This window comes from Brassica rapa, chromosome A09 (assembly GCF_000309985.2).
Source record: "Brassica rapa cultivar Chiifu-401-42 chromosome A09, CAAS_Brap_v3.01, whole genome shotgun sequence".
Lineage (NCBI taxonomy): Eukaryota > Viridiplantae > Streptophyta > Magnoliopsida > Brassicales > Brassicaceae > Brassica > Brassica rapa.
The window spans coordinates 11,943,212-11,955,286 of record NC_024803.2 but is presented as its reverse complement, the minus strand read 5'-3'; the positions used below and the strand labels follow the sequence as shown (position 1 = coordinate 11,955,286).

At 38.3% G+C, this 12,075-nt stretch overlaps 2 protein-coding genes across 3 annotated transcripts; one reads left to right on the top strand and one right to left on the bottom strand.

Annotated features, from left to right (window-relative positions):
• Nucleotides 1-2,226: 2,226 nt before the first annotated feature.
• On the bottom strand, nucleotides 2,227-4,061 carry LOC117125646. The gene has a single exon (XM_009115138.3). It carries the CDS (start codon nucleotides 4,001-4,003, stop codon nucleotides 2,381-2,383), a length of 1,623 nt encoding a protein of 540 aa, XP_009113386.1. The 5' UTR covers nucleotides 4,004-4,061; the 3' UTR covers nucleotides 2,227-2,380.
• A 55-nt stretch (nucleotides 4,062-4,116) lies between these two features.
• On the top strand, nucleotides 4,117-10,266 carry LOC103838684 (protein SUPPRESSOR OF QUENCHING 1, chloroplastic). 2 transcript variants are annotated; one of them, XM_009115136.3, is made up of 27 exons: nucleotides 4,117-4,548; nucleotides 4,638-4,738; nucleotides 4,817-4,873; nucleotides 4,960-5,054; nucleotides 5,160-5,259; nucleotides 5,405-5,463; nucleotides 5,605-5,729; nucleotides 5,964-6,012; nucleotides 6,207-6,294; nucleotides 6,373-6,451; nucleotides 6,550-6,601; nucleotides 6,702-6,777; nucleotides 6,854-6,964; nucleotides 7,056-7,151; nucleotides 7,261-7,383; nucleotides 7,472-7,669; nucleotides 7,755-7,924; nucleotides 8,000-8,093; nucleotides 8,188-8,345; nucleotides 8,429-8,478; nucleotides 8,562-8,683; nucleotides 8,839-8,946; nucleotides 9,017-9,109; nucleotides 9,203-9,239; nucleotides 9,317-9,567; nucleotides 9,642-9,791; nucleotides 9,915-10,266. In XM_009115136.3, the coding sequence occupies exons 1-27, from the start codon at nucleotides 4,182-4,184 to the stop codon at nucleotides 10,080-10,082; spliced, it is 3,177 nt and encodes a 1,058-aa protein (XP_009113384.2). In that variant the 5' UTR covers nucleotides 4,117-4,181; the 3' UTR covers nucleotides 10,083-10,266. The 2 variants fall into 2 exon arrangements, with proteins under 2 accessions (XP_009113384.2, XP_009113385.2); XM_009115137.3 differs by having other exon boundaries at nucleotides 4,118-4,548; nucleotides 9,921-10,266.
• Nucleotides 10,267-12,075: the final 1,809 nt, after the last annotated feature.

The following is a 12,075-nucleotide window of genomic DNA, read 5'->3' as shown; positions in this document are numbered from 1 at the left end:
ACTTGGCCAATCAGGCCTATTTTTGTGGGCTTTATTCCACGTGGGCCTGCCTTGTATATTCTTTTATGTTTTTAGTGCCTAATAACTACACATGCAGTGCATGTTTTATTTAATTACGACATTATTCCCTTTTAGATGGTCTCCGGTACAAGAGCTCGAAGATTGTCAAGTTTTAATTAGCATTTCAAACAAGCACAAGCAGATAATGCAATTCCTGATTCAGCTACAATTACTAGACATATAACCAACTGTAACTAGATGATTTTTTTTTTTAAAACATGGAGCTTGACCTGAGATAATTATTTATATCCTTATACATGATTTTATTACTAAAAAGTCTAAAAGATTAGCTTAATCAATACTATGATTGTAAAGGGAGAACGATCTCTACACTCTTGAGAAGAATCCTGAACCCTATCTCTTTTATTTTAGTGATTCAGCATGTTTTCTTCATCTGTTATCTCTGTGTTTTCTTGCTCCATGGCTGAGTAGTCAGCTTGCTTAGTCTAGGGTGTTAGGGTGTTAGATCTGTGAGCTTGACATAAATAAGTTATAAATCGATTGTCTTCATTCATTGTTGTTCTTAAGGCTTGCATCAAGTTAACCACTTAGTGCCTGATTCTAGGTTTAATCTATTCATCAAAAGTGTTATAGGTTGCTAGATCTGTTATGAATGAGCCTAGCATCCCTAATCAGCGAAAGTAGATATTAGGGTGTTTGGTGAACCTATCGGACTTGATCTCTATTGCTTGCTGTCGCATCTTGATCCAAACGAGAGTTTAGGTATCAAGATCGATCAGCATAGGGAGCAGTTCCACGACAGTGGGCTGTTCTACTTGAGTGATCCGAGTTCTAGACTTGCTCTTAATTAAACTTGAATAATTGTTTGGCTCACACTTGCTAACACCCGACCAAACCACCCTAGGCTAGCATTTTAATCATCTGAAATCTTTAATTAATCTTTTTACTTGCTTGTTACGAAATCAACTTTAAAACCCCCATATTGTTTTAGCTTGATATTGATCCCATAAAGATAAAGTGTAATAGTTGGTCTCTGTGGATTCGATCCTAAAGTGCTACATCGACATACCATTCGATTGTGGTAGTGTGCACATTAGGTTATTTGGTGTGCGTATACACATTAGGAAGAGTCTAAGGCATGTTAGCCATGGAGCGTAGGAGGAGGCAGAGGACTGGCTCGAGTTACCAAAGCTCCCATTGAGCTGCAGCTGAGAACAAGTACGAGCACTGTGACCGTGAATGCCGCATATCTGGCACTTGCCCTGGTAAGGTCGCGGCGTGTATCCTTGACTGTTGGAGTTGGGACGACGATTGTTCCAGTTGTTGTGGTGAGAACCACGAGCATTGGAACGACCATGTCCACGACTGGTGTTGTTGTTACCACGGAAACTAGCCGCATTAGCCGTCACAGGAGCAGGCGTGAGTGTCTCAGTCTTGGACGCGAGTTTCAGCTCATGCTGAATGAGCTTCTCATGGACCTCAGGTAACGAAGGAGAGACATCCCTGCCTTCTATTTGATCAATCACCGTCTTGTAATCCTCCGGAAGACCCTCAAGTAGGAACTCGATCTTGTCTTCATGATCAAGTGGCTTTGCAAGAAGCGCTAACTGATCGAAGCGGTTGGTGAGGCCCTGAACATACTCATCAATAGTCTTGGTCCCCTTGGTCCATTGCTTGAGTTGTTGTCGCAATTGAAGAATATGACCGCGGCTTGGCTTCGCGTACGTGGCGGCGAGAGTGTTCCAGACTTCCGCTGCGGTGGTGGTGGTGGAGAGAAGAGATTGCACAGACGCAGAGATGGCGCCAAGCAAGGAACTGTAGATCAGTTGATCTTGTCGCTGCCACAGCACGTAATCGGTGTTGACGGTTATGACATCATCAACTGTAACCGTTTGTGGTGGGATCTCAAGAGATCCATCAACGTGGCCTGCCAAATCATAGCCACTAAGGAGGGAGAGAACTTGACGATTCCACATAATATAGTTTGTGGAAGTCAGTTTGGTGACATTAGCCATGTTGACATTCAGCAGCGTGCGGTTGTTGGAGACAGTAATGGTCTCGTGAGATCTAGCAGGAGATTCATTGGCCATGGCGGAAGAGATGAAGAAACAGAGGGTGAAGAAGAAGAAGAAAAAGTCGGGAGAGAGGAGAAGAGATTTAGGCGGCGAAAAAAAATTTTAGGTATCGTGATACGCTTTGATACCATGTATGAATACAGGCTTGATTCTTTATTGATACGTATGAGTACAGTATTTATACATAATACATAAGTCATTAGGTATTAACTAATTACAATAATGACCCTAATCATATATCTCCTATAAACATAACGAAAGAGGAGGCTCATCGTCTTTATGCTTCACCACCCTTGGCAAATTAAAGCATCGAAATCCAACGCAAAGTCACAATCATCACAAGAGAGCATATGTTGTGACATCTCTCCCCTATGGTGGCATGCACGACACCTCGGAGACGCTTTCTTATCATTATAATATACAGCAGGGTGGTCATGGAACTCATATGATTCCAGTTCTGAAAACGTACCGCAACGTACATCTATACTGATTCGATATGCCTTGTACCTGAAACCGCTAAACATTGTTTTACAGGCGTAACACTCAAAAGCTTCGTAGGAATCCATGTTGGGAGCATATAGTTTGAACTGTATGTTGCGAAACGGAAGTCGTTTTTTCCTTGGAAGATTCGCGCATGTCTCGTGGAGGATGAAACCACATTGCTCACAGCTGTATACCGGATCAGAATAGACCGGAGAGACGCATGCTTCACATCTTGTTTTTTCATCACGAGTACTTGTACCATCACTCTCTAGTCGAAGAATATGATTTTCGTGGCTGAAATGCCTTATCAAGTTATCACCCACCACCTTGAAGGGAGGAATAACTTCTTCTTCAGGGATCCCTTGTAGCTCGACTCCATCCCACACTCTGTGTTTTGTTGGGCATGACGAATGAACAACAAAATCAGGGCAAGTGGAGCAAGTATAACCTCCGCAGTACTGATTAACACTTTGGTGACAGACTCCACATTTCAGATTCCCCCGGCGCCCAATATGATCAGTGAGAGAGATGCGGTGATCGTGGCGGTTGATGTTTATGACGCGAGGCAAGTCGATGCAATCTCGATGAACTAAGAAACTGCACTGAATACATGAATAAGGACTTCGATCGCCTTGCATCCCACAAACATTACAAGTGAACGAGACCCGTCTTGCCAAGAGGGAGAGCGTATGCCTATGGGTCTTGGTATGTTGGACAGTGAGTGGTGGAGGATTCCTCTTGCAGTCAATACATATGCTGAAGTTGCATTTGGAACAATGATAAAGCACATGCGCTGATTCTTCTCCACACAGAATACATGTCTTCTCAGCGTTTTCTGGAAGTGATTCAGATGTGAAGAAGTCAAGAATATGACTAGAATGAGACGAATGGTTTACCTCTCTTGACTGATTGACGCAGTCCAAGTGAAAAACATCTTTGCAAGTAAGGCATTCGTAAGGATATCCTTCATCAATAAGACACTTGCATATTTTACAAGGATCCATGAGCGGTGCTTCCTTTGTGCGGACGACCGAATGCTCATGGAACATCGGATGCTCAATAGCTGGAGGCGGCGGTAGGTTTTGTGCACAAGCCATATCTATAACAAAATGGCATATGGCACAGCAATAACCACTTCTAATTAAAAGTCCGCACAAATGACATCGTTTGTAACCTGTCTTGGCGTTGAAAGTTAGAGGATGTTCAGGGTGAGAAGGATGGTTGATTTCCGATGGCGACTCGCCACACTCCTTATGGAACCAACCACCAGGGTTAGCATTATTGTAACACCCAGAATCATTGCAACGGTAGCCTCCGTAGATATGACCTCTTACACGGCAACCTTCGCAACGAGCATAAAGAAATCGAGTTGAAGGGTACAAACGATGTTTGTGAATTGGTAGTTTAAGTGCTGATACCTCCATGGTTGGATCGATTTGTTCGAATCAAAGGAGATTTTTTTTTTTTTTTTTTTTTTTTGGTTATTGGCTTTCTATCCATATTCGGATAAACTAACACCCGCCACTAAAAAAACGCCAAGACTATCAGATTTAAAATGATATCCAAAAAAAAAACGCTAAACACACAAAACACAAAACACTAATGGCTTTGAAACTCTGCTCATCATCCTCCTCACCTTCACTTTTCTTCCAATCATCAAGGAGATCTTCTTATTCTTCTCCTCTTAATACAATTAGATCAAAACCCACTGCAAGATCATCTTCCTTTCCAGGATTCCGCTGTGTCTCTCAGGCTCGTTTACCGTCATTCAAAGTGAGTGTTGCCGCGGAGAGCCCTCCGTCGACGACGACAGAGGCGGATGACTGGGGGAAGGTATCCGCGGTGCTATTCGATATGGACGGCGTGCTTTGCAACAGCGAGGATCTCTCGAGAAGAGCAGCAGTGGATGTCTTCACAGAGATGGGAGTTGAAGTCACTGTTGATGACTTCGTTCCTTTCATGGGGACAGGTAAAAAAAAAAAAAAAAAAAAGAGACTTTTTTTTTAAATGATTTTTTTCATTAATTGATTTGGTTTTTTTTTTTGCTATTACTCACAGGTGAAGCTAAGTTCTTAGGAGGTGTTGCTTCTGTTAAAGGAGTTCAAGGGTTTGATCCTGATGCAGCTAAAAAACGCTTCTTTGAAATATATCTTGATAAGGTAAAATGATTTAAGAGAAATGTGACTTAAAAACTCAAGCTTTGTGATTCTTGTTTTCTTTTTCTATGGATTATATAGTATGCGAAGCCAGAGTCTGGAATTGGATTTCCAGGAGCACTAGAGCTTGTTACTGAGGTAAGGAAGCAATCACTATTTGCAAATTATTTGTTTTAGGCTCTCTGGTGATTAATGATCTGTTGTCAATCTGTTGAATGAGACAGTGTAAGAACAGAGGTCTAAAAGTCGCTGTTGCTTCTAGCGCCGACCGTGTCAAAGTTGATGCAAACCTTGCAGCCGCTGGTTTGTCTTTGACCATGTAAAGATCGTTACAACTTTTGTGATGTTCTTATTAATCATTTTCCTAATTTCTGTGTGGAAATAGGTTACCAGTTTGTTCCATGTCTGTGATGTTGATGTTCAGGTTTGATGCAATTGTATCAGCAGACGCATTTGAGAACTTGAAACCAGCTCCAGATATTTTCTTGGCTGCTTCCAAGATCTTGGGTGTGCCCACAAGCGAGGTTATACTCAACTTATTTATGCCAACGAGGAGGCTCTGTTGAAACTTTTAGTGCTAAGATACTTACTGTTGAGCTAAAGTTTACTTCTTCTTATTAGCCTTACAGATCTTCAGAAGTGATTTGTTATGCACAACTTTTTTTGCAGTGTATTGTTATTGAGGATGCACTTGCTGGAGTCCAGGCTGCTCAAGCTGCAAACATGAGGTAATTTACTTACGTGTATCAGAATGAGTCACAACATTATTAGCATACCAAAAAATTGACATGATACAACATTAGTTGCTTCGATCCATCTACTCGCTCTGGATTTGTATCATTCTCAAATTCATTTTCTAAAATTTGCAGATGCATAGCTGTGAAAACTACTTTATCTGAAGCAATTCTTAAGGATGCTGGTCCGTCAATGATCAGAGACGATATCGGAAACATATCAATCAATGACATTCTCACTGGTGGCTCTGATTCTACCAGTATGTAGCCTCAAAGCAATTCGTTGCAAAACACTCTGTTTCTGGTGTATTTATTTCTCCATTGTACCTGAGTAAAGGAACCTTCCTTGTAATGAGATTACTTTTGACATATTGAATTAAAAATGTTTAGCACTTTATTTTCTACCGGTATCTCTCTAGGCTATTAGATTTATCATTCTCTAGTTCCATAATTTTCTACTTTTTCTATTTTACATGTTTGAGTAACTTACGCAGGAAAACAACATCAAGAGAACACTGCCAGCGACAAAACCAATAACAACGGGTAAGTTTGGGGTTTATACTTGTAATATGCAAACAATCTGTTAGAGAAAAAAATGTCTATGTTTACAGTGTTAATATCGAGGCAATTTTTTTTATATATACCTGATGGACTAGACATCATTAGAGAATGGAACAAATGATATGGCATGTGGAAATTTTCATATACTAGAGGTTGCAGATGCAATGTTCCAACAGGTTTCAGGGTTCTCGTCGAGATATATTGAGGTATGGGAGTCTTGGAATTGCTCTTTCTTGTGTTTACTTCGCCGCCAACAACTGGAAGGTAAAAAACACTGAAGAAGACTTTTTTTTGTGTTCAAAGCTTTTATTAATCTTACGGAGTTGCTGATTTTAAGTATAGGCAATGCAATATGCTTCTCCACAAGCTTTGTGGAATGCATTGGTTGGAACAAAAAGCCCTTCTTTTACTCAGAACCAAGGTTTTGGCCTTTTGTCTATATTTCCACTGACACTTTTTTTCTCTATGGTAGCTTATAATGAAAGGCACCTGACTTTTTTTGTGTGTGTTACCTTGTAGGTGAAGGGAGAGTTCAACAGTTCGTGGAGTACATTGCCGATCTAGAGAGCAAGTAAGAAAAAGTATTTGATAATTATCCAGTCTAATAATGTAAATGGTAATGCAAGAGTTAACCTCTTATCATGTTTTTTTTTTCATATTTTGATATCTAGGCAAACAGCTACAACTGTTCCGGAATTCCCATCTAAACTAGATTGGCTAAACACTGCCCCTCTCCAGTTTCGCCGGGTAAGTTCTCATTCTTAAGGAACAAAGGGAAGCATCACATGCTTCTTACTAAAGCTGTGACATTTTTGTGAGGCAGGATTTGAAAGGGAAAGTGGTGGTACTTGATTTTTGGACTTACTGCTGCATAAACTGTATGCATGTATTACCAGATCTTGAGTTTCTTGAGAAGAAGTATGCAGACAAGCCAGTGAGTCTTTTACTATAAAAATATTAATCAAATTTCACCAGGGGATTACCAAGCTTCAGCCTATGTTTTTTTCTTGTCTTTTCTTCTGTAGTTTACTGTTGTGGGTGTACACTCGGCTAAGTTTGACAACGAGAAGGACTTAGAAGCCATACGAAATGCAGTTCTACGCTATGACATCAGCCATCCGGTAATTGTTTATGAAATCATTTTCGCAATTTATGATGCAACCAGTGTAGATAGTCCTTCAGTATTCTCTGGCCTAACCTGATGCTTAATTTATCTCATTTTAACAACAGGTTGTGAACGATGGAGACATGTACATGTGGAGAGAGCTTGGCATCAATTCGTGGCCGACATTTGCTGTTGTCTCACCAAATGGTAAAGTCATTGCACAGATTGCCGGAGAAAGTCACCGCAAAGTAACATTCTTTTATCTCTTTATATGAATCAAATGTGCTTTGCGCCAAAATACTCATTTGTCTCCTCAATGATGCTCTACTCTTAAAGGATCTTGATGACTTGGTGGCAGCAGCTCTAATATACTATGGTGGGAAGAATGTTTTAGACAGTACTCCCCTTCCTACACGTTTGGAGAAAGATAACGATCCGCGCTTGGCCGCATCTCCACTGAAATTCCCAGGGAAGCTGGCCATTGATACTCTTAACAACAGGCTATTTATCTCAGACAGTAACCATAACCGCATTGTATGTCCTTGACTCTTTATTCTAAACCCTTGTTATATATCTCATCCTGTTTGTCTAATATCAGCACTCTCTGGTCATTTTTTAGATCGTAACTGATCTTGACGGTAATTTCATCGTCCAAATCGGTAGTACCGGAGAAGAAGGTTTCCGTGATGGTTCCTTTGAAGATGCTGCATTCAATCGTCCTCAGGGACTTGCTTATAATGCAAAGAAAAATATTCTTTATGTTGCTGACACCGAGAATCATGCTTTGAGGTATAACTTAAACAAGAATCTCAAGTTTTGAGTGTAGAGATGTTAATCTGAAGTTTCAATGATTGTTCATCTTAGGGAGATTGATTTTGTCAACGAGAGGGTAGAGACTCTGGCTGGTAATGGGACTAAAGGCTCAGATTACCAAGGTGGAAGAAAAGGAACCTCACAGGCAAGAAACTTGATTCCGTTAATGTTTTTAATTATTCTAAGAGATTAAAGAGTAAGCAAAAAGTGTGTTTTTTTTTTTACTTTTAATATTCCAGCTTTTGAATTCTCCGTGGGATGTATGCTATGAGCCGGTGAAAGAGAAGGTCTACGTTGCAATGGCGGGTCAGCACCAGATTTGGGAATACAATGTGCTTGATGGTGTTACTAAAGTGTTCAGTGGAAATGGCTATGAAAGAAACCTTAACGGTTCTACGTATGTATATATACATTAGCCGTTTGAATTTACTTGACCTTTGTTTGCTTCTTTTTAATGGTATATATTTTCCGTTGTTGCAGCGCTCAAACGACATCGTTTGCTCAGCCTTCAGGAATCTCATTAGGCCCTGGTAACTACAATAAACTTGTCACTTCGAACTGTTACAAAGCTAGCAAGGAATGAAAACTGTTGCATAAATACTGCAACTGACAGATTTGAAGGAAGCATATATTGCGGATAGCGAGAGCAGTTCTATTCGTGCCCTTGATCTTCAAACTGGAGGATCAAGATTGCTCGCTGGTGGTGATCCTTATTTCTCTGAGAATCTTTTCAAGGTATCTACTTGATTCATTTTCTCCTAGTGTCTTTGGTTTTCATGTATTGTGAAAAAGTATTATCATCTATCTTTGACTCTTCCTTGGAATTGTTACTGAATTTCCTAACTTTAAGTGTTACATCAGTCTCTTAACATGCACTAAGACTTGAACAGTTTGGAGATAATGACGGTGTGGGAGCAGAAGTGCTCCTGCAACATCCACTTGGTGTGTTATGCGCAAAGGATGGTCAAATATATCTAGCTGATAGCTACAACCACAAGGTAAATCTAATTTGGCATGTCTAAGGACTGTTCATTATCTTAACTCAATGTTCAAAACACTCATGCGTAGATTAAGAAGCTGGACCCTGTGACAAAACGTGTTGTTACTATCGCTGGGACAGGAAAAGCTGGTTTCAAAGATGGGAAGGTTATGGTTGCTCAGGTCTGATCTCGGTTTTACTACAATATTGTACATTGATCAAACAGAAAGACTGTTTCATTATTTTCACACGTTTGTTTCCATTGCATGTTTCAGCTTTCAGAGCCTGCAGGACTTGCTCTAACTGAAAACGGTAACTTTCTAGTCCCTTTTAACAGTTTTTACAATCAAAGTGCTAATGTTGTTGCCTTGCCTACACTGTTTTTTCAGGGAGGCTTTTCATTGCGGATACAAACAATAGTCTTATACGTTGCATAGATTTGAACAACAGAGAAGATGTAGAGATTCGTACACTGGAGTTAAAAGGCGTTCAACCGCCAATGCCGAAGGCGAAATCATTGAAACGTTTGAGGAAACGTGCTTCGGCTGATACAAAGATTGTCACAGTGGATGCTGTTACATCTCGCGAAGGAGATTTGAATCTTAAAATCTCATTACCAGATGGCTACCATTTCTCCAAGGTTCACAATCTCGTCCTCCTTATATCCTATTTACATATACAATGCTCGTAAACACGCTGCTTGGATGTGCACAGGAAGCGCGGAGTAAGTTTGTGGTTGATGTGGAGCCTGAAGACGCAGTGACGGTCGAACCATTGGAAGGAATCCTTGGCCCTGAAGGTTCTACGGTGCTTCATTACAGACAATCTTCAACTTCTGCTTCTGTTGGGAAAATCAGTTGCAAGGTTTATATTTCAATATCATTATTGATTCAGCTGAAATAGTTTGTTTTTAAATTGAGGTTTGCAGTTTTAGTATTTTAAATTTTTGCCTGAAGGTTCTGCAGACATAGTTAATGAAAATGGTAGTTGCAGGTGTACTATTGCAAAGAAGACGAGGTTTGCTTGTACCAGTCTGTTCAGTTTGAGGTACCTTTCAAGATGGAATCAGAATCATCTTCTTCTCAGGTGATCGCATTCACCGTTAAACCTAGAGCATCAGATGCCGGCGGATTACAGCTTCAAGCTACTAGCTAAATCACTTTAATGATCAGGACCATGATATGATGAAAGTTAAATAATTGTTTTGGGTTTATTGTTGACCAATGCTGAAATACAGAAGAACTTGTTTAAATTAAAGAATAGATTTGCCAAATATTGTGTTAAATTCCTAAACAATGCTGTTTTTTTTTCTGAAAGAATGTACACAATTTGTATTTCATCTCAAATCCGTTAAAGATCAACAATCTTGAAAACTATCAAAACACACATTCATGTTTCATAAAGTTATTGTCCTAATCCTAATATCATGATGCCTCTGAAAAAAATAATAAAGGTATCTGCAAAACTGAAAAAGATCACAACATAGAAATGTCAAAACAGGAAAAAGTGAAATGATAGATAATACAAAATAATCGAAAAAATCGCTGGAAACTCATGAGTGAAATCTTGTGAACAACATCAGTGATAGTCTCTCCTAAGGGTTTTCTCTATCACAATCGTCTATGCACACATGGAGTTCGTGTGCTTTAAACAGCGGTTCAGATTAAAGTGGCCAAATGATGAAATTGGTTGTTGTTAATTAGCTTTGTGACTCTAGCCATACTGAGGGAATCATATAGACTTTCACATTAGATGGATAGACCCCCCATGCTTCGCATGGGAATATATTTTTCTTACAAATATAATATAACTAAATACATATACAGTTTTTAAAGTATAAATAGATAATTGCACACACACGAAAAAGAGAAATATAATGATTTTCAAAATTTCATATTTTTCCAACAATTCTGTAAAATTATATATATCGAAAAAGACTTCAAAAGTTTACCTTAGAAATATATAAATCTTTGATTAATTTGATTGTCTAGCTACCTATTATTTCTGGCAGTCAGAAGGATGCAGTAGATTGGAAAATGATTTCTTTATTATTATGTATTGATATATATATCAAACATTTGAAATAAAAACATTGTGTATTAAAAATCAATATAAAAAGTAGCTGCTAATATATACTATTAATTTTGTCTCCCATCATCCCATGGTATCACTGATTTTGCCATCTTTAACTTTTCATGTTCATCTCACCCATACAGCTGTACGTGAACCAGTTTTCTTTTTTAATATGAAACATTGAAACTATAGAGAAAAGATATCAAATTGCTCGCATAGTATGTTGAATAATGCTTTTAGTCTACTTTCTGATGTAAAACCTGTAGAAAAACAATTCAATGATATGATCCTTTCGTATTAATGAAAATGTGTTTACCTTTTTCAAAAGCTCTTCTTCCATGTCTGCATTTGTTGTTCAATTGTCTGCATTTTCTTTATTTCTCTTTTGATATACTTTTGATTTACCACTCTTGTTTGTGTATGTTTTGCCTTTTTTTTTTCTCTTTTATGTGCAAATAGATATGAACTTAAATTTATAGCACTGTGAGTTAAAATATACAATTGAAAAAGAGGTTTCAGATATCGTGAGATGATGATGGGAGTAGTGGGAGAAATATTAGGCTTTTTTAATTTAAAAATACATAAAAATCAGTTAACAAACGAAATTGCTTTGGTTTTTAATTTATTTGCATTTGGAATTTTTTTTTAAATTGTAGAATAGGTGCCATGTGTCAAAATTTTGTTGGATAGGTGACTTGTGCTTTAGTATATAAGGGATGCTTTTGAGGTTTAATTATTTAAGAGTATACCAAAAAAATATGTATAACATTTTATCATTGTACTATATGTAAACTATGTATAAACTAACAAATATTTGATTTATTAAATGATAAACCAGAAAAATTATTATAAATAGCTGAAATATCTCATTCTTACAATTATAATAGCTAGATAGGGTATTAGGGAGAAACAAATATTAGATGAATGAACAAATCTCTCATTCTTCGAACAAACTCAAAAGGAGGTGATTGCAATTTTGTCATAATATTTTATTAAAAACAAAAAATCATGACTAAATTATTTAATCTGAATGAAACAATATATGTATAGTGATTCTAATATTAAAAATTGCTTC

Bases quoted from the DNA above. Each gene is read 5' to 3' on its own strand.
- LOC117125646 (XM_009115138.3), bottom strand. From the start codon at position 4,003: ATGGAGGTATCAGCACTTAAACTACCAATTCACAAACATCGTTTGTAC.
- LOC103838684 (XM_009115136.3), top strand. From the start codon at position 4,182: ATGGCTTTGAAACTCTGCTCATCATCCTCCTCACCTTCACTTTTCTTC. The intron at 4,739-4,816 runs GTAAAATGATTT...TGGATTATATAG, and splicing joins TTGAAATATATCTTGATAAG to TATGCGAAGCCAGAGTCTGG. The intron at 5,055-5,159 runs GTAAAGATCGTT...GTTGATGTTCAG, and splicing joins GCTGGTTTGTCTTTGACCAT to GTTTGATGCAATTGTATCAG.